This window comes from Podarcis filfolensis (genome assembly GCF_964270895.1).
Source record: "Podarcis filfolensis genome assembly, chromosome: 16".
In the NCBI taxonomy this organism is placed as follows: Eukaryota; Metazoa; Chordata; class Lepidosauria; order Squamata; family Lacertidae; genus Podarcis; species Podarcis filfolensis.
This window is the reverse complement of record NC_139620.1, coordinates 25,273,869-25,301,279: the sequence shown is the minus strand read 5'-3', so window position 1 is coordinate 25,301,279 and position 27,411 is coordinate 25,273,869. Positions and strand designations below refer to the sequence as shown.

Sequence of the window (27,411 nt, the reverse complement as noted above, 5' to 3'; positions counted from 1 at the left end):
GAGGGGCCTGCCCTTCAAAGCCAGGCGCTGCTCGCCGTGCCCGCCCACGGTGCCTCTGGGCGTGGGCAGAGGGCTGTTCCTCTCTCCTCCGCCGAAGTAGAACCTGCCCTGAAGTGCTTCGCTTTTAGGTGTGCAGAATGAGGGCTGGGGGGCTCTGAGCATGGGCAGAGCGCCCTTCTAACCCCCCCCCCCAAAGCAGAATCTTAAGTGTTTTCTCTGGCTTTTCGGTCTGCAGAATGAGGGCTGGGTGCTTCTGAGCATGGACAAAGCGCCCTTCTAACCCCCCTTCCCCCAAGCAGACCCTGAAGGGTTTTCTCTGACTTTTAGAAGTGCATAATGAGGGCTGGGTGTTTTTGAGCATGGGCAGAGCACCCTTCTAACCCCCCCCCCCCGCCAAAGCAGAACCTTTAAGCGTTTTCTCAAGCTTTTAGGTGTGCAGAATGAGGGCTAGGTGCCTCTGAGCATGGGCAGAGCGCCCTTCTACCCCCCCATCCGAACCTTAAGTGTTTTCTCTGGCTTTTGGGTGTGCAGAATGAGGGTTGGGTGCTTCTGAGCATGGACAAAGCGCCCTTCTAACCCCCCTTCCCCCCAGCAGACCCTGAAGGGTTTTCTCTGGCTTTTAGAATGAGGGGTAATTGCTTTTGAGCATGGACACAGCGCCCTTCTACTTCCTACCTGCCCCCCAACACAACCCGATGTGTTTTTTCTCCCTTTTGCCTGGGCAGAATAAGGACTGGATGCTTCTGAGCATGGCCTGAATGCCTTGACACCACCCCACCCCAAAAGCAAAATAAGCACGATGTACTCTTGAGCATGGGCAGAATGCTGTCGCCCCTAAAACCAAAACTGAACAATTTCTCTTCCTTTTGCGTATGCAGAATAAGTACATAATGGCTAAGTGCCTCTGGACACGAGCAGAGTGTTCTCACCCCTTAGCAGAATAGCAGGGTTTTGTGACATGAGGATACAGGAATGAATTATTTCTGAGCATGTACTCATAAGAAGTAGAATTTAAAAAAAATAATCATGGCAAGCAGAGTGTGTATTTGAGCAAGAGTTCTGCTCAGAAGTAAGTCCCATTGAATTCCGTGGGGTCTACTCTCGGGTAAAAGTGGTTAGGACTGCATCCTATTGTGTTCAGGTTTGAGGCCTACCAGCCTATATTTATCACTCAGGCCACTGAGTGTTGAGCAACCTTTGCCCATGTGTCTACTTTGGCATCCCCTAGGCCACTGCTGGCAACCACAGGCTGTGCCTTTTTAACGCTCTCCTGCTGCCCTGGTGCCTATCAAAGTCTCCTTCCTCCAACTTGTGTTGCCTCTTGGAGTCGTCCTGACTCCAGGGAAAAGCCTCTCCCTTTCCTTATCCACCAAAGGATATTGTAGCGTTGGAAAGGTTTAACAAAGTGCAACCCATATTATCAAGGGGATGAAGAAAGGTTGTGGCGTTTGGAACTTTTGAAAAGGTAAGAGCTGACATGGTAGAAGTTTATAAAATGATGCATGCTATCATTTCTCTCCCTCTAGAGGTGGTGGACATCCAGTGAATGTTGGAAGATTCAGGACAGATTTAAAAAAAAAGTCATTCATGCAACACATAGTTAACCAAGGAACTCTCTCCATGGATGGCTTTAAAATCGGATTTGCACATTCGTGGAGAGGGCTTTCAGTGGCTACTAGCCACAATGACTGTGGTGGAACCTACACACATTTTTAAAAACACTGTGAAAATGTTTTTTTAAAAACATTTTTTTTGGGGGGGGGGGAAATACATTGAATTTGCCATAGCTCACTGTTGCCATCTAGTGTCACATTTGTATATTGCACTTTAAAACACACTTAAAATGCCTTATTTGCGGCTGTATAGCTGAGTCCTGTCTCTGTGGTCAGAAGCAGCAATGCTTCTGAATACCAGCTGATGGAAATCACAGGAGGGGAGAGCACTCTTGCGCTTGAATCTTGCTTGGGGGTTTTCCACAGGCATGTGGTTGTCCACTGTGAAAACAGGATGCTGGACTAAATGGGCCACTGGCTTGATCCAGCAGCCTCTTCTTATGTTCTTAAAGCTCTCAGATCACCCCTCTGACTCCCTTTGCACTTTGTAGACCACTCTTCCCTAATCCAGTGCCCCCTGAGGCTGATGCCCCCAAGCAACCCAAGGGCACCAGGTTGGGGAAATCTGCTGTCGGCTGTATCGAGTCTCCCACAATTCCTTGCACTCCTCTTCCCCCAACCCCACTCAATAGCTACCAGATGTAGGTCCCAGGCGTCTTCCTAATTCGTCTGGCAAGAGCCTCCGTGCAGTTCTCGGCTGCCTGCCTGTCTCTGGGAAGGGCTGGGTTCCTTGTGGGAACCTCAGCGGTGCCCAGAGATGTTTAATTTGGCAAGGAGCTTGCGGGGTACCGCTAGAGTAACGCTGATGCCTCTCGCAGGCCTTGTTGAGGTGCTCTTGGCAGGCCTGGGCAGTGGGGGAAATTGGGTGGTGGAGGTTGCAGCAAAGGGCCCATCAAAACATTTGCAGCCAGTCCAGAGATCCCCTTCCATTTCCTATTGCATTGCGAAGAGCAGGCACCAGGAGGCGCACAATTGGGATATGCTGGGGTGAGAGCTGCTCGGGTAGGATTAGTTCTGTAAACTGGGGGCCCAATCCATTGAGAAGTTTATGCCATTGCAGTTTTCCTCAATCCTTTTCTGTTACGTCACTTCTCCAGGAGTGTTCAGTCCTTTGGCTGCAGGGTTCCCTGTAGGATACATGCTTGCTGAAGCAGCACCCACCATTGTCTGGGGAAATGGCCTCAAAGGGATAACTCCAGCAGTTGTCAGAGTCTATTATTTCTAGCGCAAATCTGAACTCATGGTTTCCTCGTACAGTAAAGAAGAACGGGGCAGAGAGGTGGTGGTGAGACAGTTTGGCCTAGCAAAATGGGAGAAGCGTTTTAGAAAATGTGCTCAGTGCTGCGTCTTATTTAAATCCCCGGTATGAAGATCACCAGGGACGCGGGTGGCGCTGTGGGTTAAACCACAGAGCCTAGGACTTGCCGATCAGAAGGTCAGTGGTTCGAATCCCCACGACGGGGTGAGCTCCCGTTGCTCGGTCCCTGCTCCTGCCAACCTAGCAGTTCTAAAGCACGTCAAAGTGCAAGTAGATAAATAGGTACCGCTCTGGCAGGAAGCTAAACAGCGTTTCCGTGCGCTGCTCTGGTTTGCCAGAAGCGGCTTAGTCATGCTGGCCACATGACCCGGAAGCTGTACGCCGGCTCCCTCGGCCAGTAAAGCGAGATGAGCACTGCAACCCCAGAGTCGGCCACGACTGGACCTAATGGTCAGGGGTCCCTTTACCTTTTATGAAGATCACCAAAGTAAGAGGCAGTAATGCTTTTGAATACCAGTTGCTGCAAACCACAAGGGGATTGGGAGAGTGCTCTTGTGCTGCTTGTAGTCTTTCCCCCCTGCAGGGCCAGCGCTCCAGCAATGCGGGACCTCTCTGCTCCTCAAAGGTTGAACGGAGGCTTGTGCTAGCATCTTCCCAGGCCCACTTACTCAGCACCTTTCAAATCTCAGAATGGATAGTTCCTTCTGGCTATGCTCTGTCTCCACGACTAAAGGCAGCAATGCTCCTGAATACCTTGCTGGAAGCCACAGGAGGAGAGAGCATTCTTGAGCTTGGGTCTTGCCAGTTTCCCACAGGCATTTGGTTTGCCGCTGTGACAACAGGATTCTGGACTCGATGGGTCATCGGCCTGATCCAGCAGAGCTCTTTTTATGCTCTCCCAGTGGCTGGCTATGTTGCGGGGGCGATGCTCCACCAGGAACCAAAGAGACTTTGCTCACTCACTTTGGAGGCTCCTGCATACAACCGGTTTATACAACATTCACCTTGATTTGCTTGCAGAAAGCAGAGAATGGAAAGGTGTCGCTGCGCTTTTGCATCCTCCACAGCACATATTTTGGGTAAGGAGGCCAAGGCATCAGCTGAGGCGGCTCACGTGGGCCCTAATGAAAGCCAGACCCTGCCATAGTGATGACATTGGGCTGTGATTTGTGCTCTCCTGCACAGACTAAACAGGCAGGGGGAAAAAAAGGAACTTTGGCACAAGCCACATCTCGGCTCCAAATATAAACCAGGAAGCAGCTGACGGCTGCCCAGACTCCAGCAAGGGGGTCTGTCCATCTTTTTCCGGTTTCAAATACTCATTGCCTCAGCTGGATTTTGATGGCTACAGAAAAGGGTGTGATCATTGCTTCGATTCTTGCTTATAAACCCAGAAAGGGACATGGAGAGCCCATGAAGGAAGATGGCAACATTTGGGATTTTTTTTTCATTTAGAGAAAAGGCAAGCAAGAGGCGACTGGATGGAAGTTTATTTAATTATGCCTGGCACAGATAAAGTGGATAGAGAAGAGTTTTTCTCTTATAATGCTGGAGCTCGTGGACCTCCAATGAAGCTGAATGTTGGAAGATTCAGGACAGGCAGAAGAAAGTAGTACTTCATGTAGCGCATAGCTGACCTATGGAACTCCCTTCCACAGGAGGCAGTGATGGCCACCAACCTGGATGGCTTTAAAGAGGTCTGGGCAAATTCATGGGGTAGAAGCCTGTCAGCAGTCACCAGCTAGCTATGATGGCTATGCTCTGCCTCCACAGCCAAAGGCAGAAACACTTCTGAATGCTAGTTGCTTGGTGCATTTGAGGAGAGGTTGCTTGGAGTATTCTGTAGCATGTCAGGGGTGTATATGTATATGGGTGTCGTGGGAAAGGCCGTTTCTTAGGAGTTTGGTGATATACAGTGGTGTAGTGGTTTGGGGTCTTGAAGCCATTACTATTTCTGCAGCAGGTCCCCCCCCCCGCTTCTCCAGCATCCTAGAGCCGCCCAGTAAGTGTGAAAGGGAAGCCTTTTAGCCACTGAGAGGGAGCCTCCTCACCCTTTTCTGCTGGCTGGAGCCCACCAGGAGGCAAGTCAGCCCCTAAGAATGGGCTCCTAGGGCCACTCCAGGGGAAGACATGCATGAAGAACACGGAGTTGTTCTATACGCTCCAATGTGAAGCATCTAGGAACCCTGAAAATGCACGGTGCTTCAGTTGCAAGAGAACGGCGAGTGCAAGTTCTGCTCCACACAGTAGAGCTTCACGTTAAACACAACTTGGGTCTCTCTGGGAGAAGATACTGGAGCACTAAAAATTGTTTGCCTGTGCGTGTGCACAGAAAATAGCAAATCTATCTGAAAGGCAACACATGGAGATCTTCAATGCATCCCTAATTATTGGAAGAGTAGCAGATTATCTTGCATGGGTGTGACTATCATGAAGGTACCCTGCACACCTGAACCTGCAGCTACTGGCAATATAGCCCTGCAGGGCTTTTATAGTTCTGTGAAGCTGAGGATGTGTATATTTGACTACATACCTGCATTTAGGATCGTAGGAAGTCAGAGCATGGGTCCATTTAACCCAGTATCGACATCAGGAGTCGCTAATCAGGGGCCCTCCAGGTTTCTGCAGAATACAATTCCCCATCTTTCCTGGCCATTGGGCTATGCTGACTAGGGCTGATAGGGCTTGTAGCCCAAAACTCATGGCGGTTGTCACTGGCTGTGGCTCTTCAGGATTTCAAAAAGGAGCCTAGTCCCAACATACGTGGAGACACCATTTGGTTGATGACCATAGCCTTCTAATAAAGGGCAGCTCTTCTTCTCTGGATGTGGCTCCTGGGTCAAAAAAAGTGGACCTGGACATGCTTATGCACTCATCCCTGCAGCATCAGTGGGCTGCTGTAAGGTGCCATTTGGAATGGCCAAACCAACATGGCAGTTGCCCCAGGGCACTGTGGGAGATTCAGCACAGCGGCTCTCGCCACCCCACCTGCCATGGTTCCTTGAGGGTGCTGATCTCAGGTGTGCTGGAGGGCCAGCCGACTCTTACCAGATTGCAGGGAAGGGTCCAAACAGTTGGCAGGAGAGTAGACAGCTGCCAGGAGAAGAGGTCAGGAAAGGCCAAAGCACAGGCACCGAAACCACACACGGAGATAGAAATACACCGTTTCTTTTTAATGGAGGAAGCTTTCAATGGAGACGCTAGACTTGTGTACCAAACTGCCCTTGTCGTAGCCAGGACAGGCGGCCTCTTATGGCGGCCAGAACCACTGATGCAAAAAAAGGGGGGGGCAGGGTGTCCATCGAAGCCAGCTCGAGGCAGCACGGCTGCAAGGGAGGATGTGCCCATATTGGCACCACAGGGTGAAAAAGCTCCAGCAAAAGGCATGCCCAGTCAGGTCTGGGATGCTATCCCAAGACTGGGTGTGCTGAAGCTCCAGGCCAGTGCGAGGCCTGCACACATGGCCAGCTTGAAAGGAAAGTTGCCTCCCGCCTCTATGCCCGCAGAGCAGCCTCCTTTGCCAACCTGATGCCCCCTTGCGCGCCTCTGACCTGTATCTCCCATCAACTGCTAATGCAGTTCTAGGCTGCAGCAACAGAAGTCCAGGGTTGAGATCAAGGGAAGTCATAGCACCACACTATTCTGCCTAGGTCAGACCCCACCTGTGTCCACCACAGTTTAAGAGGGATAGTGGCAAGCTGGAATGTGGGCAGAGGTGGGCAGCCAAGATGATTGAGGGTCTGGAAACCAAGCCTTATGAGTTAAGGAAGTTGGGCATGTTTAGCCTGGAGGAGACTGAGAGGTGACACGAGAGCCATCTTCAAATATCTGAAGAGTTGTCACAGGGAAGATGGGAGCAAGCTTGTATTCTTCTGCTCAAGAGAGAAGGATCTGAACCAGTGGATTCAAATGACCAGAAAGGAGATTCCGACTCAGCATTAAGGACTTTCTGACCAGTGGCGTAGCGTGGGGGTGCAGGGGGGCCCGGCCGCACCGGGTGCAACATCTGGGGGGGCGCACGCTCACACTCGCAGCTCTCTGCCCCTACTAAAATCCACGGGTTAGGGGGCGCAAATTACTTGCCTTGCCCCGGGTGCTGACAACCCACGCTACGCCACTGTTTCTGACGGTGAGATCTGTTTGACAGTGGAATGCACTCCCTCAGAAGGTGGTGGGCTTTCATCATTGGAGGTTTTTAAAACACAGGTTGGATGCCCATTTGTCAGGGATTCTTTAGCTGTGATTCCCACTGGGCATTGAACTGAATGACCCCCTTTGGTCCTTTCCAGCTCACCAGTTCTATGATTCTACAACCAGCCCGGGTCAGCATGGCCCCATCACAGCCCCAGCATCAGGCGGATGTTTAGCTTGGGGCTTTATGTGAGCGATAGCCCAGGACGTCGGGAAGCAGGGCAGCAGATTGGCAAAGGTCTCTGCCCCGTGGAGCTTATGCCATGGCCTTTTGCGACCACCATGCTCAGAACCTGAAAGCCAGCGACTCCATTGATGCAGGTTATAGCAACTTGGAAATCCCTAGGGGAGAGAAGCATGGCATACGCAATTATAATACTGGTACAAATAAAAGCCACCCGACCCACCCTGCTAAGCCCTCTCCCTCCCCGAGCCCCAGGCGCCCAGCGCTTGGTCCACAAAATCCCTTTCCCACTCCACAAAGGGGGGAGCAAAATCAGAAGTGCTTTGGTTATGCTGTCGGTGGGGGGCGAGGGAGAAGGCCTCTGTTGTCAATAGGGTCCGCGTCTCAGTGGTGGGGGGCACCCTCAAAAGGGTCTTTGCCAGTCTCCTGGCTCCCCCCGAGACAAGTTGTGTGCTTCCCCCACAACCCCCAATCCTCACTTCCTTTGTTTGTTTGTTTGTGTGTGCAGTCCTCTCTTAGTAACGTGGCCACCTTCTACTGCACGGTTTGAGGTGACGTGGTGGCCGCTTTGGGCTGCTGCTCCATGGCGGCTTCTCTGCTCTTCTTCCTGGGGGGCTTTTTGATGGGCGTTTTCTTGACCACCTGGTCCCCGGCCACAGGCGTCGTTGGCTCTTGGCTGCCACCGGAGCTGGGCTTTTCCGCCTTTCTGGGCTCGCCGGCTGGCGCCTCTGCCACAGGGCTGATCAGTTTCTGCAAGTTCGGGGAGGTCGGCAGCAAGGGCTTGCTGGACTTCTGGCTGCCGGCGGCCACAGAGCGCTTGGCCTTCTGCGGCGGGGTGGGCTTCTCCCTCTGGGCCGGCAGGGGGCTTACCCCGTTCTGCCGTGTGCCCCCATCACCCCGGTTTAGGCTCTGAGTCTTTTCCTTCAGCTGTGCCGCCAGCAGTGTGGCTGCCTCTGAAGACAGGTGGGGGTGAATGACTTCGGAGCGTAGTTTGCTGTGGCTGGGGCTTTTGGGGGCATCGCTCCCTTTCCGGTCTGGAGCGTAACTGCCCATCTTCTTGATCACGTTCTGGACAGCCCCATTGATGTTCTCCATGTGCTCCGCGCTGGCCTTGTGCCTCTGCTTGAGCTTGGACGGGGACAGCTGCTCCCCGGACAGGGAGAGGGCCTTGCCTTCGGGGGAGCTCAGCTCCCTCGGGTGCTTCGGGGCTTTCTCTTTGCCCCTGGCGGCAGGCACCTTGCCATGGACCCCGGCTGATGTCTCGCTGGGGCTCCTCTTTCTCTTCGCCAAGCCCTGTTTGTGCTCCGTCAGGTCAGCCATCCCGATGGCGGGCAGGGAGTTGGACTGGTTGGAGCTGTACTTGCTGTGGATCCAAGAGACTTTGGGCTTTGTCGAGGGGTCCGGCGGAGGGGGCTTGGCTCTCTCCGGCGACGGGGGCTTGGCGGCACCTGCGTTGTCATCCTCGTCTCTGGACTGCTTGGAGAGGCGAGCGATCCGGGCGTAGAGGGCCCCGCTGACCGAGCCAGACCCGGAAGAGGAGCGCTCGCTGTCAGAGGATTTGAGCAAGGGCGTCTCGCTGCTGTCCACTGGGATGGAGGGGCTCTCTTTCAAGACGGTGTACTCTCCGGCTTCCTCCTCGCTGATGGGTGGTGCCACCTTCTCCACTGGGTTGCAGGGCGCGGAAACTCTGTCCTTGCTGTCGCTCACACTCTCTGCAGAGAGAAAGCAGGCAGGGGTCATTAGGGGTCAGTGTGGAGCCAGGTTTTCAAAATCCCACAAGGATGGAGGACTCTTGTGGCCCTCCAGGTGTTGTTGGGATGCCAGGGACTGACAAGTGTGCATTGAGGAAAGGGGGTCTGGAGTCTTGTCTCAGGAGAGAGGGGGCAGTGATTTGTGGGGATCTGTACCAGCCAGCGGGCAAGAATCAGAGACAGGGGGAGATTCAGAGATGGAGGAAGAGGAGGAAGTTGCAGGGCTGGCAAGTGAAGGGCCGGGTGCTTCCCCACCCTCTCCTGCACCCCTATCTCCCAGAACCAGGAGGGGATCTCCAGCTGCATGCATGCAGTCCATCAGGAGGAGGTAGTTAACTATCTGCTGTGTCTGGGGTGCGCCTGTGACATGGGACTACAGATGGGATTGCTGCAATGTGCTCTAGGTGGGGCTGCCCTCAAAGACTATTTCAGCCTGTTGAAAATGCAGTAGCCGAGTTCCTGGCTGGGTTTCTGTTTAGATCTCATATAACCCCTGTTTCTAAACAGCTGCACTGGTTGCCAAGTTTGTTTCCAGGTCCAATTTATGGTGCTCATGCTGGTGTTTAAAGCCCGGAGCAAACTTAGGCCCCAAATATCTGAAAGGCAAACTCCTTCCTGACAGAGCCTCTCAGTCATTAAGTTCAGCAGAGGGGGCCCTCTTGGTAGTTCCAGTAACCTCAGAAGCTTGCAGCTATCTGTAGCTTGGGAGAGGTTTTTCTCTGGGGCAGCCCCTAAGTTGTGAAACTCTCATCCCACAGAGGTGCAGCTGCCACATTCACTGTGCAGTTTTTGTTGAGTGCTGAAGATGCACCTCTTTATCCTGACCTTTGGCACTTGAGACGTATATTTTCAGGACTCAACTTATTCTGATGACTTAAAACTATTATTAATCTTTTATTTTAAATAGCTGTGGCTCATCCTGGGCCCTTGGGGTAAGGGCACGTAATAAATGATACCTCATACCCCTGACTGTGCTGATTGGGGATGATGGGAAGTGGAGTTCAACCACATCTGGAGGTCATGGGTTTACCATCCCTGGCATAAATGAAGCTATGCGTGAATTCTGCTTGAAGGGGGGCGGCACTTGATCCATCCCCCCCCATTTTGTAAGATGTGTCAAGGCAGCCTCTCTCAAACCAGTGGCACTTCTGCTGTTTTAGACTACAACTCCCATCAGCCATAGAGCTCAGGTCCTGCTTTTGGGCTTTCTAGAAGAGGCATCTGGTCGGCCACAGTGAGAACAGGATGCTGGACTAAATGTGAGCCTTTGGCCTAATCCAGTAGCCCCATTCTTTGGCTGGGGCTGGTGGGAGTCCAATGGGGGAGTTGGGTGCCTCATTGGTTTTTTTCTACCTGTGGAAATAAAGGACTGGGATACCAGGAGTTAATTTCCACTGGTGGGAAACTCTCTGCCTGGCAATTATGGTTTTCTGTTTTCTTTTTTCTCCCTCTCTTTTGGAGTCACGCATGTGTGGCCTTAGAATTCTTTAGTCATTACAGGGCTATTTCACGAAGGCCTGCTATTTGCTGCAGAAGGGTTGCGGTGGAGCTGGGCTCACGCCAAATTCCTTTGCTCTGTAACGATTGCCAAAATTAAAGGAAGAGGGAAAAGAAAGGAGCTCAGCGGCTGGTATAGCAATTTAACCTCCTGGCTATGGTTAGGCTGCAAGATGGGAATGTGGACTTCAAGCACTGTAAGCACCAATGCACCCATCCCAGTTCCAGACAACCCCAGCTCTCTTTTTTAAGGGTTCTAGTCCTCAGTGCCGCAGATGAAAGCTTAGAGATGACATCAGGGTCTGCTGACGTCCTCTTCAGAAAATATTCATTGCAATGAATGGGATAACTCCTTAGGTACAGTATGAGAGTCTTAATCTCAGGGTTGTGGGTTTGAGACCCATTTTGGGCAAAATAATTCCTGAATTGGAAGGGGTTGGGCTGGATGGTCTTTGTGGCCCCTTGCAACTTTACAATTTTATGAGTCTATGGCTTAAGGTAGAAATGTAGGAAGCAGACAATTGGGCCATCAAGTTCAGTATTGTCTATACTGACTCGCAGCTTCTTTGCAAGATTTCAGGTGGGTTCTCCACCAGCCATTAGGGATTGAACCAGAGACCCCATGCATGCAAGCAAAGCAGAAGCTCTACAAGTGAACCATAGCCCTTCCCAATACTGAGTCTTATACTGAATCAGACCATTGGCCCATTTAGTCCAGCATTGTTCGCACTGACTGGCAGCAGCTGCCCAGGGTTTCAGGCAGGGTTCTCTCCCAGCCCTCCCTTGATAAGCCATTGAGGACTGAATCTAGGCCTTTCTGCATGCAAAGCAGATGCAGTACCACTGAGCTACATCCCTTATCCCCAAAGCAGCCATATTCATTAATTTAAATGGGTCAACTCTGAATATGACATTATTAGCTACAGCTCAAAATATTTTTTCTATATTACAAATGTTCAATGTGTCACTTGACTCATATCACCTCAACACACACAAGGAAAACCAGTTATGCTCCGGTTATCTCCCGCTTAGACTACCGCAATGCGCTCTGTATGGGGCTACCTTTGAAGGTGACCCGGAAACTACAACTAATCCAGAATGCGGCAGCTAGACTGGTGACCAGAAGTGGCCGCTGAGACCATATAACACTGGTCCTGAAAGACCTACATTGGCTCCCAGTAAGTTTCCGAGCACAATTCAAAATGTTGGTGCTGATCTTTAAAACCCTAAATGGCCTAGGCCCAGTATACCTGAAGGAGTGTCTCCACCCCCATCGTTCAGCCCGGACACTGAGGTCCAGCTCCGGGGGCCTTCTGGTGGTTCCCTCACTGCGAGAAGTGAGGTTGCAGGGAACCAGGCAGAGGGCCTTCTTGCTAGTAGTGCCCTCCTTGTGGAACACCCATCAAATATCAAGGAGATAAATAACTTTTAGAAGACATCTGAAGGCAGCCCTGTATCAGGAAGTTTTTAATGTCTAATGTTTTACAATTTTTTGTGTTGTAAGCTGCCCAGAGTGGCTGGGGAAACCCAGCCAGATGGATGGGGTATAATAGTAGTAGTAGTAATAATAATAATAATAATAATAATAATAATAATAATAATAATTTGTCCTGGCCTAAAGATCTAGGGTGATGTAGTGGTTTGAGTATCAGACTAGGACCTGGGAGGCCAAATTCCCACCGGGTGCGACTTTGGACCAGTCCCCACCTCTCAGCCTAACCTACCTCACAGGGTTGTTGTGGGGCTTAAATGGGAAGGGGAAGAAGTACAGTGTGTGCCACCTTGGAGACGAAAGGTGGGATATAAATGCAATAAATTAATTTCAGCTAAGGTTTTTACTTTGGAAGAAGCCATGGCAGCAGGGGATGCTGTAAGAAGGTGGCAAGTTTTTACGGCAGATGCGCCCGTTGAGACTCCAAAAGTCTGGACTGCCATTGTACTGGGGTTCCCCAGAGCCCTGCCTTTTTGCCCTGCTCACCTTCGTGTGGCACGCAGTAGACGGGGCCCTCATCCGTAGTGTCGAAGGACGAGAAGGAGCCCCGGGAGGACCATGAGGGCGACGGCTGCTCCACCACCGATGGGGGCTCAATGAAGCTGCAGTTCATGGTGTTCTCCAGGTCATGATGAGCCACTGCAACACAGAGAAAAGGTTGAGAAAGAGGTTCTTGGTCTGCATCTGAAAAAAGCAGGGCCGGATTTAGGTTTGATGAGGCCCTAAGCTACTGACGGTAATGGGGCCCTTTCTATGTCCAGCTGTCCTTTGTCAACAACAAATTGTCACTGTTTTTTTGTGTTGAATATATGGTAATTTATACACCTAATAGGTATCTAAAGCCATTTGCATATAACAAATAGGAGCCTACAAAACTCTATTACTGTATGTAGGTTTTATTTTATTTGTTTTTTATCTTATATTGTGGAAATGTACATCCAGTTTCATTTCCTTTAATTTTTGGGGGGCCCCCAAGAGAGTGGGGCCCTAAGCTATAGATTGTTTAGCTTATACGTAAATCCAGCACTGGAAAAAAGCAATGAAAAGAAGAACAAGAGGGGGGAAAGTAGCCATGTTGGCTCAGAAGGAAACGAAATCCACACCCGAGAGACCAGATTCCCTTGATTATTAGGCCAACTGAAATCTCACCAAAAATTAGTGTGCAAGCTTTTCAGTTTTCCACAATTCTTCATCAGGCTAGAACAACGGTGGGGAACCCATAGCCCTTATTGTGTGTGTGTGTGTATGTATGTGTGTGTATTACTGATTTTTTTTCCTTTTAAATTGCTTTGAGATTCTGTTTTTGTTTTACAATCAAGCGGTGTACACACACACACACACACACACACACACAATGTATATACTGCTTGATTGCAAAATAAAAAACAAAACCTCAAAGCAGTTAACAAAGAACAAAAAAAATCAATAAAAAATGTTTAAAGCAGCCAAAAATATATATAAATCAGCAATAAACTAGAAACAGCAAAACATACACCAACATTCCACATGTCTGGTAGGCTTGTTTAAACAACTTCTTTTTTTTGAAGGTGCCTAAAAGAGTACAGTCAATAGTCAGGGAGTTCCAGAGTGCATGTGCTGCCATGCAAACACATTTGTTACAGATGTAGAACGGGTATTATCTGGCACCTGTGACAGCCACAGTTCCACGGATGGAAACAGTCGAGTGGGCCTATATGGGGGAAAGCGACCTCATAGGTAAACTGGTTCCAAGTTGTTAAGGGCTGTATATACTAATATTAACACCTTGAACTTGCCCAGGTAGCAAGTTGGAAACCAATGCAGATCTCTGAGTGCAGGTGTTATATGCTGATGAGGCCTCACATCCTCTGCTGGGCAGAGATGATGGCAGCTGTGGACCAAAACCTCTGAAGGCCATCAGGTTGAGGAAAAATGGCCTATGGTGCCTTCAGGTTGATGCTGCCTGCAAACACTGTAGCCTTCAAAGGTGTTTCATCTCTCATTTAGTTGCCGCTTTTTGCACCTCTTCCAACCAGAAGTTTACATTCAGTAGCCACACTGGATTTTCTTCTTTCCATGCATTCTAAGAACATCTCTTCAAAACCCCCAGAAAGGGAGGGAACCTAGAATATATCACAAACTCCTGCAAAAGTTACCAGCCCACAACTCTTCTTGGGTGGATCCCCCTCCCTTTTGTACCAGCGCAAGGCATTCGGGATGGATGAAGAGCCCCAGAAGGAGAGAACTCATTCGCATCATGCTCACCCAGAGGCAGAGGCAAGAATTACAGGCCATAGGCAAGCATCTATCTGGACCTCACAGACACTGGCTTCCAAGAGAGCTGAAAGTGGTTTAAGGGAGTGGTGCTGTTTCTCACGGCGTGGAGACGTGCACATCCGTCTCTTTTGACCCACTGCAACCTGCAGTCAATGTTTTTGGAATAATACACAAAACCTGCAGAACTTATTCAGCCAGAAGCAAAAAGGGGTGGGGGGTGCCAGCGTATGCACCCATAAGTAGCAACCTCTCATTCCAACTGCTGATCGGAGTTGCAGTCCCTGATTGTTAATTCTTAATATTGCACTTTTATATGCCTGTTGTCTTTGTCCATGGAGTTTTCTTGGCAGGGATACCGGAGTGGCTTGCCGGTTCTGTATAGTTAAAGCTATGATTTTCCCAGTAGTGATGTATGGAAGTGAGAGCTGGACCATAAAGAAGGCTGATCCCTGAAGAATTGATGCTTTTGAATTATGGTGCTGGAGGAGACTCTTGAGAGTCCCATGGACTGCAAGAAGATCAAACCTTTCCATTCTTAAGGAAATCAGCCCTGAGTGCTCACTGGAAGGACAGATCGTGAAGCTGAGGCTCCAAGACTTTGGCCACCTCATGAGAAGAGAAGACTCCCTGGAAAAGACCCTGATGTTGGGAAAGATGGAGGGCACAAGGAGAAGGGGACGACAGAGGACGAGATGGTTGGACAGTGTTCTCGAAGCTACCAGCATGAGTTTGACCAAACTGCGGGAGGCAGTGGAAGACAGGAGCGCCTGGCGTGCTCTGGTCCAGGGGGTCACGAAGAGTCGGACATGACTAAATGACTAAACAACAACAACAATATCACACTGCTCGGTATTTTATATTAGTACTTTGACAGGAGTTTCATTGACAGCATTTATATCTGTGTTAATTTTTAGATTGCACTGCTCGGTATTTTCTTTTAATAATAATGATTCTGGATTTTTATCGAGAGTATTTTCATTAACCTCCCCACACACAATCAGAATGAATGCTCAGTGAAGACCAGGAATTGGGCTAACCTCCACAAAAGCTTTGTGCGACCAAATCAGGTTGAATGCTTGAATAAGCAGGCTGGCTTCAAGGAGGAACCGTCATCCTAAACTCAGGATGATTAAGAGAGACCCAGAAGTCCTCAGAAAGAGAAGAGAAACTTTTAATTTATTCTAACAGCAGAGGGTGCCCTCTCCCTTTCTGGCTAAGGACTGCCTCAAGAGGGTTTATGCCGCCTGCTGAATTTGGCTGTCCTAGGAAATGAGAAGTTGCACACAAGGCACTGAAGCTTATCCACAAGAGATAAGAAAATTGGGCTTGGCTGACAGGAGATGTGAGGTAAGGGGCAGCAATGCTTCTGAATCCCAGTTTCTGGAAACTATAGAGCAGGGTATATTGCGCTCCTGAATCTCAACATCAAAAAAACTAAGATCATGGCCACTGGGCCCATCACCTCCTGGCAAATAGAAGGGGAAGAAATGGAGGCAGTGAGAGATTTTACCTTCTTGGGCTCCATGATCACTGCTGGTGGTGACAGTAGTCACGAAATTAAAAGACGCCTGCTTCTTGGGAGAAAAGCAATGACAAACCTAGACAGCATCTTAAAAAGCAGAGACATCACCTTGCTGACAAAGGCCCGTATAGTTAAAGCTATGGCTTTCCCAGTAGTGATGTATGGAAGTGAGAGCTGGACCATAAAGAAGGCTGATCGCCGAAGAATTGATGCTTTTGAATTATGGTGCTGGAAGAGACTCTTGAGAGTCCCATGGACTGCAAGAAGATCAAACCTCTCCATTCTGAAGGAAATCAGCCCTGAGTGCTCACTGGAAGGACAGATCCTGAAGCTGAGGCTCCAATACTTTGACCACCTCATGAGAAGAGAAGACTCCCTGGAAAAGACCCTGATGTTGGGAAAGACTCTGATGTTGAGGGCACAAGGAGAAGGGGACGACAGAGGACGAGATGGTTGGACAGTATTCTTGAAGCTACCAGCATGATTTTGACCAAACTGCGGGAGGCAGTGGAAGACAGGAGTGCCTGGCGTGCTCTGGTCCATGGGGTCACGAAGGGTCGGACACGACTAAACGACTAAAGAACAACAACATACTGCACTCCAATCCTGATTTTGGGTTTCCCATTGAGGCATCTGGTTGGCCACTGTGAGAACAGGATGCTGGGCTAGATAGGCCATTGGCCTGATCCAGCAGGCTCTCCTCATGTTCTTAACTGATATTCAGAGGCACACTGCCTGCAACAGTGTAGACAGAGCACAGCTGTCATGGATAGGCTTCTCCTCTGAATTTTTCTAGCCCTCTTCTAAAGCCATCCAAACTGGTGGCCATCCCTGCCTCTTGTGGGAGCAAATGCCATAGTTTAACTCTGTGCTGTGTGATGAAAAATAACAACACTCTTTTTTTTCATCTGTCCTGAATCTTCCAGTGTTTAGCTTCCTTGGATGGGTCCTGTATGGTTCTGGCATTATAAGAGAAGAAGGAAAACTCTCAGCAGCTGGCATAATGATGGATTCTGCTGAAATGGCTAAAATGACCGGAACAATCAGAAATCAGGAAGATCAAAACTTTAATAAGAAATGGGGGAAATTTATAACTTATCTTAAAGACCATCGTAAACAGTTAAAATCGTTAGTAGGATTGGAATATCACTTGTAGTTTAAGGCTGAATTCTGGACACAATGGTGATGTAAAAGACTTGGATCATCATAAAAGCTGCAGGAGGAAATGATTAATAATAGGACCCACAAAGGGGAGGATGGAAGTTCAGGAGATTCCTTGGAATCTTGTTTTTATGATTTACGTTTGATTGTATCTCTGTGGAATTTTAATTTGAAAAAAACAAACAAATAAATTTAATGCAAAACTCCCGGGAGCCACTGTAGAGTGAGAATGAAGATGCTGGGAGAACGAATCGCCGCGCACTCGCACAATAACATGGCCGCTGAGCCTTCCCCTGCCGCATAACGCTTTGCAAACGAGACTGGGACCTGCCTGCCTGAACAGCCCCTGGGCCAAGGAGACCCCAAACAGGGCGGCTTCTGTGCAGAGTGAGCCCCCCAAGGGATGCAGAGTTTCCTGTAGTTGCTCGGCACTCAGACATCTGGTTCTGGGTGACTCGTTGCCAAATAAATCATGCCAAGAGCGGCTGCAAAAGCGCCGTGCTGCTTCCTGCGGGCCTCTCGCTTCCAACCAGCGCCACCCCCCCTCCCAGCCACAGCGTTTCTCCCCACAGATCCCCGTTTTCACTGGCCTGCCTCCTGGGCCAACGCTAGTCAGAGGAGGTCTCAACCCTTGTTTCCTAAAGTTAGAGAAGAAGGGCAAGGGTGGGAGGGGGCAGGATAGCAGTACATCCGCTTTGCATGCAAAAGGTCCCAGGTTCAAACCCTGGCATCTCCAGGTAAGGCTGGGAGAGACACCTGAAACTCTGGAAAGCTGCTGCCAACCAGTGTCAACAATACTTAGCTAGATGGACCAATGGTCTGACTCAATGTAAGGGAGCTTCCTGCCTCCTTATCGACACAGATATCTCCAGACTTGCCATATATTCACAAACATCCTATGGATAAGATACTTAAGTTTCCTGTAAATATATATTTTTTCATCAGGCTGATGTTTTTAGTTTTCTCCAAAATATTTATTTCTGTTCTCTATGGCTCTGGTAACCTTTTTGGTTAGATTACTGCAATGCATTATATGTGGGGCTACGCTTGAAGATAGTTTGGAACCTGGTGCAGAGTTCGGCAGCCAGGTTGGTCACTGGGGTAAGATGGACTGAGCACATCACACCAATTCTGGCCCAACTGCTCTGGTTGCCAATCAGCTTCCAGGCCGAATTCAAACTGCTGATTTTGACCTATAAAACCTTACGTGGCTCAGGACCCCAATACGTTAAGGACAACCTCCCCCCATACAAACTGGCCTGGACATTGTGTTCATCATTTGAGGCCATTCTTCGTCTGCCTCCTCTATGGGAGGTCCGGTGGGCGGCAACACAAGGAAGGGCCTTTTGAGTGGTGGCTCCCCACTTGTGGAATGCTCCCCACAGGGAGGCTTGCCTCGTGCCATCATTACAAGTGCCAGGTGAAAACATTCCCTTTCTGCCAGAGCTTTGGTTTTTAATTTTTCTGCAACCTTCTTCAGTGGGTGGAATGTTTTAATCCTGCCTTTAAAAAACAAGAATGTCTTTTTAGATTTTTCTATGCTTTGTTCTATACCGGTTTTAATGTATGTGCTTGTTTCTATATGTATTGTAAGTTGCTTTTGTAAAAAAACAAAAAGGGGGGAGCAACTAATAAATTTAATAAATAATGTAAACCTATAGTTTTCATAATATTAAATTTCCATTGTTTTTAATATTTATACAGCAGTAGGCATCCACAATCCTTTTAACTCTTTCGGTTTTGTGCTTTAATTTCCAATGAAGAACAGTTTCAGCATTTGGGACTTTTTAATTTAGAGAAAAGCCAAGTACGAGACGACATGACAGAAGTTTAGAAAATGATGGAGAAAGTGGAGAGCGAAAATTTTCCACAATGCTAGAACTGGTAAAAGGTAAAGGACCCATGGATGGTTAAGTCCAGTCAAAGGTGACTATGGGGTTGTGGCGCTCATCTCGCTTTCAGGCCAAGGGAGCTGGCGTTTGTCCACAGACAGCTTTCCGGGTCAAGTGGCCAGCAGGACTAAACCACTTCTGGTGCAACGGAACACAGTGATGGAAACCAGAGCGCACAGAAATGCTGTCTACCTTCCTGCTGCAGTGGTACCTATTTATCTACTTGCACTGGCATGCTTTCGAGCTGCAAGGTTGGAAGGAGCAACGGGAGCTCACCCATCACAGGGACTTGAACCGCCGACCTTCCGATCGGCAAGCCCAAGAGGCTCAGTGGTTTAGACCACAGTGCCACCCGCTCCTCCCCGCTAGAACTGGTAGACATCCAGTGAAGCTGAATGTCGGAAGATTCAGGACAGACAAGAAGGACCAGCTTCTTCATACCTAGCATAGTTAAAACTCTTTCCCACTGTAAGCAGTGATGGCTACCAACTTGTATGGCTTTAAAAGAGGATTGGATAAATTCATGGAGAATGCGGCTACCAACGCCTACTGGACAGGATGGCTATGGCTCTGTTCTCCACAGCTGGAGGAAGTAATGTTTCTGAAGATCAGTTGCCAGGATCTGCAGGAAGGGAGAGAGCTCTTGTGCTTACAGGTTTCCCAAAAGAGGCATGGTTGGCAACTGTGTGAACAGGATGCTGGACTAGGTGTGACTAGATGCACTGACCTAAGCCAGCAGCCTCTTCTGATGCTCACCCTATGGCATGGTCCATAGTTGCTGCACCAATGTTGAAGCCTTGTTGCTGGATTTGCTGTTCCAAAGAGAAGGCTGGCACCATCTTCCATTTCCTGCTCAGGGGAGGAGGAGCAGGAGCTGTCGGGCAACCCACCACCTCCTTCTCCTCCTCACTTCCCTTCCTCCTCCTGGGGAAACCGAAAGGCCTTCATAGTGAAAGCGCCACCAGATCAAAAGCAGCTTTGAAGGCCACAGGAGAGCTGACCCGCTCCGGGCAGAACAAGCAACTTCCTCAGCTACTGCATAAACAGAGACTTCCTTCGCCGTCAAACAGGAAGGTTAGGCCTGTTCAGGAGTCTGCTTCTACCTCACAGAGCCAGGGCAAATGGGCATAAGATCTGGGAAGGGCACTCCAGGGCAGACCCTGTGCGAGCCTGGAGGTGGGTGGTGTTTATGCATCGAGGGGGCATTTTTTAAAGCTCCCAGGTGCTTGCAGCTCATGCTTTTTTTTTGCTTGCTTGCTACGAGCAACGAGATAATCCCCTCCCCCAGTGAAACCTCCATGTGCCAGGGCAGTCTATCTTGGAACACCAGACGCTGGAGACAAACACTGTTGCTGCACACAGAGGAGGTCATAGTGTGTGAGAGGGAGGGAGGGAGAGGCAGGCAAGTTGCTCTCTCTCGGAATAATGTTGCTTGGGCTGTGCTGCTCAGCTCCATCCCAGCAAGGGGATGTGGCAGCCCTTTCTGCCATTTTGAAAGAGCACTTTTGGTCAATGTGTTGAGACTTTAAAGCGGTATAAGAGCATGCCTTACTGGATGCATCCCGTGGCAGGACAAAAGTAATCTCATTTCAGAAAATGGCCTTGAAGATACCTAATGGTAAAAGACCAGAAACCTAAATCTATTATAAGTAGCTGTATGAACTAATAAAAAATAATTCATGTGCTGGTTGTGGGCACCCAGGAGGCACCGGGCTGCATGCAAGATCCTGCGCTTGCTTGCTCGGAGCACTAACACACAGAAAACCCACAATGTGTTGTTCTATCTAGCTTAATATTGCCTACACTGACTGGCAGCAGCTCTCCAGGGGTTTTAGGCAGGGAACACTGGAGATGCCACTGGTGGCTGAACCTGGAACCTTCTGCATGCAGAGCAGACGCTCAGCTACTGAGCTGCTACGGCCTCTTCTGTAGATCGTGGGCTGTCTTCTTAAAAACTGTGCCAGCTTTGCAGAAAGAAAGGGGGGTGGGGAAGGGAAGAAATGGAAACCTAAAAGGGGTGGGTGGGAGAGATGGTCCGCTTGCCCTGGTCTCCCAGTGGCTCCAGCCTGCAACCCCCCCCACCCCTGGTCCTCGACTACAGCTGCGCGGGACCTCAGCCCTCCGCGGTCAGGGATGGATAAAAAGAACATATGGCGAAGCCTGCATGCCAAGGCAAACAAAGGAGCCTGTGACCAAAGCATTTCATTCCAGTGAAATAACAGCCCCTCTGGCAGTCGAGCGAAGCCGCGGGAAGGAAGGCCAGCCTCGGAGAGGGTGTCCGCAGACAGGAGAGAGCGAGCAGATGCAAATCGACTTCTTCATGTCACAAGGGTCTCGGCTGCCAGGGTGGGTTGTCTGGTTTCCAAAGTGGGCGCGTCCCCTGTGGGGTAGTGGGATTCCCAGGGGGTGCGTGTGTGCGCTCTAGAAGGCAAGGAGGGGCAAAGGGATGCCGGAGGCGCAAATGACTATCACAGAACCATAAAGACTAGAGTTGGAAGGGACCTCCCAAGGGCCATCAAGTCCAACCCCTTGCCTTTTCATCTATGCCAGACATGTCCAACCGGCCAGGTGTGATCCACAGGTAGATTGCCGGAGTGCTCCAGGTCCATCGCTGGATTAAGAAAAGTTATTGCCTGTTTGCTCCTGATCGATTGTGCCACGCCCCACCCCCACTCTATGTCCCACTGCTGCTGCTACAGCTGTGAAAGCTTGTCTTCCCAGCGGCGGTGGCATAGGGGAGAGAATGAGGGAGGGCGTCGGACTGTTTAGTGATTGATTTAATGCAGTCGTCCCCCCCAAAAATATAGCTCAACAACAAAAGCTCAACCACTCTCGTCAATCCTTCCTAAAAGGCTCAGCAACTCTGGGCGATGCTCCCCCTCAAAAAGCTCAACAAATCTGGTCTGCCCCCCCCCCCAAAAAAACCTCTTGGCAATGACAATGGGTAGATCATTGCCAGTTTTATTATACAGTGATACCTCAAGTTAAGAACTTAATTCATTCTGGAGGTCTGTTCTTAGCTTGAAACTGTTCTTAGCTTGAAACTGTACTATTTCTGGGTTAGCGGAGTCTGTAACCTGAAGTGTCTGTAACCTGAAGCATCTGTAACCCGCAGTACCACTGTACTGGGAGTAGATCGCAGTCTCTAGAGAGTTGGACGTGTCTGCTCTATGCTAAAAACTCCCAAACTCTGCAACCTTTCCTTGCCGGGGAATCGCTCCATCCCCTTTATGGTTTTGGTCGACCTTTTCTGAACCTTTTCCAACTCGACCTCAGCCGGGTAGCCAGGAGGTGCAGTTTCCCACACCTGGTGCTGATGCTGTTTTCCTGCATGCATCTTCATCCTCATCTGGGGGGGTCTCACACACGCTGGGAGGAAGTGTGGCACTATTCCTATTGCTTTTAGTTTAGGTAAAGGTAAAGGGACCCCTGACCATTAGGTCCTGTTGCGGATGACTCTGGGGTTGCGGTGCTCATCTCACTTTATTGGCCGAGGGAGCCGTCGTACAGCTTCCGGGTCATGTGGCCAGCATGACTAAGCCGCTACTGGCGAACCAGAGCAGCACACGGAAACCCATTTACCTTCCCACTGGAGCGGTATCTATTTATCTACTTGCACTTTGATGTGCTTTCTAACTGCTAGGTTGGCAGGAGCAGGGACCGAGCAACGGGAGCTCACCCCGTCGTGGGGATTCGAACCCCCAACCTTCTGATCGGCAAGCCCTAGGTTCTGTGGTTTAACCCACAGTGCCACCCGCGTCCCTTTTAGTTTAGTTTAGTTTAGCAGACAGCAAAAAGCAATGCAGAGAGAGAGGAGGGCGGGGAGGAGCAGAGCTGCTCTGAGCTGGGCTATCCACTCTTGCACAAATGGTCTTTCACCCCCTTTGGGAATGGGAATAATAATAATAATAATAATAATAATAATAATAATAATAATATTATAAGCTACCCATCTGACTCATTGCCCAAGCCACTCTGGGCAGCTTCCAAGAAATTAAAACGCAGTAAGACATCGAACATTAAAAGCTTCCCTATACAGGGCTGCCTTGGGTGTCTTCTAAACAACTGTATAGTTTTTTTTATTTCCTTGACATCTGATGGGAGGGCATTCCACAGGGCAGGTGCCACTACCGAGAAGGCCCTCTGCCTGGTTCCCTGTAGCTTCACTTCTCACAATGAGGGAACTGCCGGAAGGCCCTTGGAGCTGGACCTCAGTGTCCAGGCTGAATGATGGGGGTGGAGACACTCCTTCAGGTATACTGGGCCTAGGCCATTTAGGGTTTTAAAGATCAGCACCAACATTTTGAATTGTGCTCGGAAACTTACTGGGAGCCAATGTAGGTCTTTCAGGACCAGTGTTATATGGTCTCAGCGGCCACTTCTGGTCACCAGTCTAGCTGCCGCATTCTGGATTAGTTGTAGTTTCCGGGTCACCTTCAAATGTAGCCCCATATAGAGCGCATTGCGGTAGTCTAAGCGGGAGATAACCGGAGCATAACTGGTTTTCCTTGTGTGTGTTGAGGTGATATGAGTCAAGTGACACATTGAACATTTGTAATATAGAAAAAATATTTTGAGCTGTAGCTAATAATGTCATATTCAGAGTTGACCCATTTAAATTAATGAATATGGCTGCTTTGGGGATAAGGGATGTAGTTCAGTGGTACTGCATCTGCTTTGCATGCAGAAAGGCCTAGATTCAGTCCTCAGTGGCTTATCAAGGGAGGGCTGGGAGAGAACCCTGCCTGAAACCCTGGGCAGCTGCTGCCAGTCAGTGCGAACAATGCTGGACTAGATGGGCCAATGGTCTGATTCAGTATAAGACTTTGAATTGTGCTTGGAAATGTACTGGGAGCCAATGTAGATCCTTTAGGACTGGTGCTATATGGTTCCAGTGGCTGCTCCTAGTCACTGGTCTAGCTGCCACATTCTGGATTAGTTGTAGTTTCCGAGTTGCTTTCAAAGGTAGCCCCATGTAGAGTGCATTGCAGTAGTCCAAGATGGAGATACAGTGGTACCTTGGGTTACAGACGCTTCAGGTTACAGACTCCGCTAACCCAGAAATATTACCTTGGGTTAAGAACTTTGCTTCAGGATGAGAATAGAAATCGTGTGGCAGCAGCAGGAAGCCCCATTAGCTAAAGTGGTACCTCAGGTTAAGAACAGTTTCAGGTTAAGAATGGACCTCCAGAACGAATTAAGTTCTTAACCCGAGGTACCACTGTAACCTGAACATGCACCACTCTGGCAATACTGTGGAGGCGCATAGGGTCTCAGCCGGCATATCAGATGAAGCTGGTAGACAGCTGCCCTGGATACAGAATTGACCCAGAAGTGCCTCTGTCCAAACCCAGGCTCCTCCTCACTGATTCCGGCAGAGGCAGCAGTCAGCAGCTCCAGCCTCCAAAGTCAGCAGAGGCCAAAAGGGGAGCCTCTCACTGCCCCGTTTATACAAAAGCCCCAAGCAGCAGGGAAGTGCCAGGAAATGGGGAAACACAGGCCCATTCAGCCTGGGCCTCTGCTTCACAGAAGGAGCCTCTATTCAGAGAAGAGGGGGGGAAACTCAGCCCAGCGGCGCTTCTGTAAACACAGCGCTTGTTATCGTTTCAGTGGGGAAATGGTTGCTGCTGCTCTGAGCCGCAGGCTTTTCAGCGCCAGGGATGTACCACTGTGCTCCACTGACCGAGATGGGGTGGGTGGGTGGGGAGGCAGCTCTCAGAAAAGCTGAGTGCAAAAGAATCCTGACCAGCTTGAAATTGCTTAAAAGACGGGACAGGATCATGTTTCCACCAGAGCTGAGCCAAAGGCTTCACAAAGTTTAATATTTGGAGCAAAGACTGCGGCAGAGAGGTCCATGACCTCCCCCTCTTTTTTGCACATTTCCCATGCCTGTTTGCAAGCCATGGTTTCCTTGGTCTGCTGTTGCTTTGTAGACATTAACCCCTCCCCAATAAAATTTGAAAGGGCTTCCTCACTGCTAAAATCCCAGCCAATCAGGGATCACGTAGTGATCATGTTGACATCACAGTGCCAAGCAGCCTGTTCTATGGTTGTATTCTCACCCATATTTAAAACACGGCTGCCTCAACTGTGGTTTGTTCAAGCCAACAAACCATGAAACGTTTCGCAGACCAGCCATAGTTTCTGTAACCAAACCCTCTTGCCTTGTGCCTCTGTAGCTTGATTGAGTATCTTGGTGGAGCAAAACACACACACACAACCCCCCCCCCCCAGTCAGGCAAGGCTGATGATGTATTCTGACATAACACAAAGCCGTAGCTAGGAACAAACCATGGTTTGTGAGCTAACAGCAAACCGTGGCTTTACACTGTGGTTTGTTGCAAGAAAACAAACCCTGATTAATTCTACCAGGCTGGGCTTAGCCATTCAAAGACATGACACAGGGGCGCTGACTGAACTGTCAGAATGGATCCTGACACATTTGCAAACCTAGTTTAAGCCTCTGTGTCACCGTGACAAGAATTCTGAATCTCACACGCCTGTTCATCATTCGTTTGTCTACACTGGGATCGTGATGCCACGCAGTCAGACATGCAAACCATGGTTAGTTATGGGGCCCTTAACAGGATGTGGGGAACACAAAATAATGGAGCTTGGGGGGGGGAGACAACCGAGGCTGGTCCTTACCTACAACCTTTGGCAGCTTCTGGCGGCGAAGAGGGATGCGTGGAAGTTTCATGCTGATGCGGCTGAACCTCCCACAAAGACGCCTTGGGGATTTCTTGTGGGGTGGGTCCTGGTTTGAGCTGCAAGGGAAGATGTGCATTTTGGGTTAGACTCCTGGCAGAAGTTAACAGCGTGGATGCAGATGGACTGGGACCAGGGTGGCAAAGGCCCCCATCACTTTGCTTTACTGTCTGTCTACTCTGTTAGGGTTGCCCCCTCTTTCTGCATTGCAGAGGGTTGGAGAAGATGCTCCTCCAACTCTACAATTCTATGATTCTTCTGGCACTGTGTCTGGTCAATATGGGCAAGCACAATGAGGAAGTAGTAGAGTCTTGAGGTGGCAGAAGGGCCTATACTACTTTCAGCCTTCTCACATGTGAATTCTTCCTATCCTCTTTTAAACCCATCCAATTTGTCGGACATCACTGCCCCCTGTGGCAGGGAGTACCATATCTTTGTAAATTTATTTATTTGGTTTTTCAAATTAAAAATTTTCAATCACATATCAATATATAATATAAAACAAACAAGATTCCACAGAATCTCCTGGACTTTCCTCTTCCCCTTTGTGGGTCCTGTTGTGAGTCTTTTCCTCCTGCATCTTTTATAATAAACCAAATCTTTTTGCATCTCCGTTATACCCCAAATTCACCATTAAACTACAAGTGGCAGGGAGTACCATAATTTAAGAAGCTACGCGAAGGACTCAAATTTTATCTGTCCTGAATCTTCCAACATGCAGCTTTGTTGGGCGTCTGCGAATTCTAGGGTTTTTTTTAACCTTTAAAGCCCTATACAGCCTAGGACCCTCGTACCTACGGGACCGCCTCTCCTGGTATGTCCCACAGAGGAACTTATGGTCTTCAAACAAAAACATCCTGAAGGTCCCAGGCCACAGAGAGGTTAGGCTGGCCTCAACCAGAGCCAGGGCTTTTTCGGCTGTGGCTCCAATCTGGTGGAACACTCTGTCACAAGAGACTAGGGCCCTGCGGGACTTGACATCTTTCCGCAGAGCCTGCAAGACAGAGCTGTTCCACCAGGCCTTTGGTCAGGGCACAGCCTGACTCCCTCCTTTGGCAATCTTCACAGAACTTTGGCCCAATGGTTGCCATCAATTTGATTTGAATTACTTTTATAATGAAATGGTTTTATTTTATTGTTGTTAGCAGCCCTGAGCCTGGCTTCGGCTGGGGAGGGTGGGATATAAATAAAATTTATTATTATTATTAGGGTGATGAGAGAGGGAGGAAAACATTTCTCCCCCTGCCGTGTACAATTTTATTCATTATCATGTGGCCTCTAGCTCACCTTTTCTATAAACTGAAAAGTCCCAAAGGGAGACACCTTAGGCAGAAGCAGACCAGACCCCCTCAATCACCCTCCCTCCTGCCCACCAAGGAGCCTTGGTAGCCCCCCGCCAATGGGCTCAGGCTTCCCAGCATTGATGCTTACTCCCGGGAGTGGTCTTTCTTGCGGCAAACGCAGCAGCAACACAGGAGGGAGAGGAGGAGGAGGAGGAGGAAGGCCAAGAGGGCACCGGCTCCAATGACACCCATCCGCTGGTTAGCCTCTGAAATGGAATCAGGAGAGAAACAACACCCCCCTCTTGTTTTATTTTATTTATTTAATGGAATTTGTACGTTGCTCCATTGTAAAGTAAACAACTCTCAGCAGTTCCCAGAAATAAAACATGCATTGAAATCATTGATCAAAGTCAGAGTTACAAATTAAATTAAGAAACAACAGCCCCCCGTGAAAAAAATATTATAAAATAAAATTAACCTATTAAAATGTATGTCAACTTTACACATCCAGGTAGGCTTGCTGAAATAAGTAAAATAGGTTTTTGGCAGGTGTTGAAAAACAACAACACAGTGATGGCAGCTACCTGATTGTAAAGGGGCAGG

The 27,411-nt window shown here is 49.4% G+C and overlaps 1 protein-coding gene across 1 annotated transcript in view; it reads right to left on the bottom strand.

Moving 5' to 3' along the window:
* Positions 1 to 6,023: 6,023 nt before the first annotated feature.
* The window catches only part of LOC310751074 (scavenger receptor class F member 2-like), a 55,868-nt gene continuing 34,480 nt past the window's right edge, over positions 6,024 to 27,411 (bottom strand). Inside the window, 5 exon segments of the mRNA XM_083589989.1 lie at positions 6,024 to 6,816; positions 6,990 to 8,958; positions 12,473 to 12,625; positions 25,466 to 25,584; positions 26,957 to 27,074. Of these exon segments, the coding sequence (XP_083446115.1) occupies positions 7,781 to 8,958; positions 12,473 to 12,625; positions 25,466 to 25,584; positions 26,957 to 27,074 (1,568 nt within the window). The 3' untranslated portion in view covers positions 6,024 to 6,816; positions 6,990 to 7,780.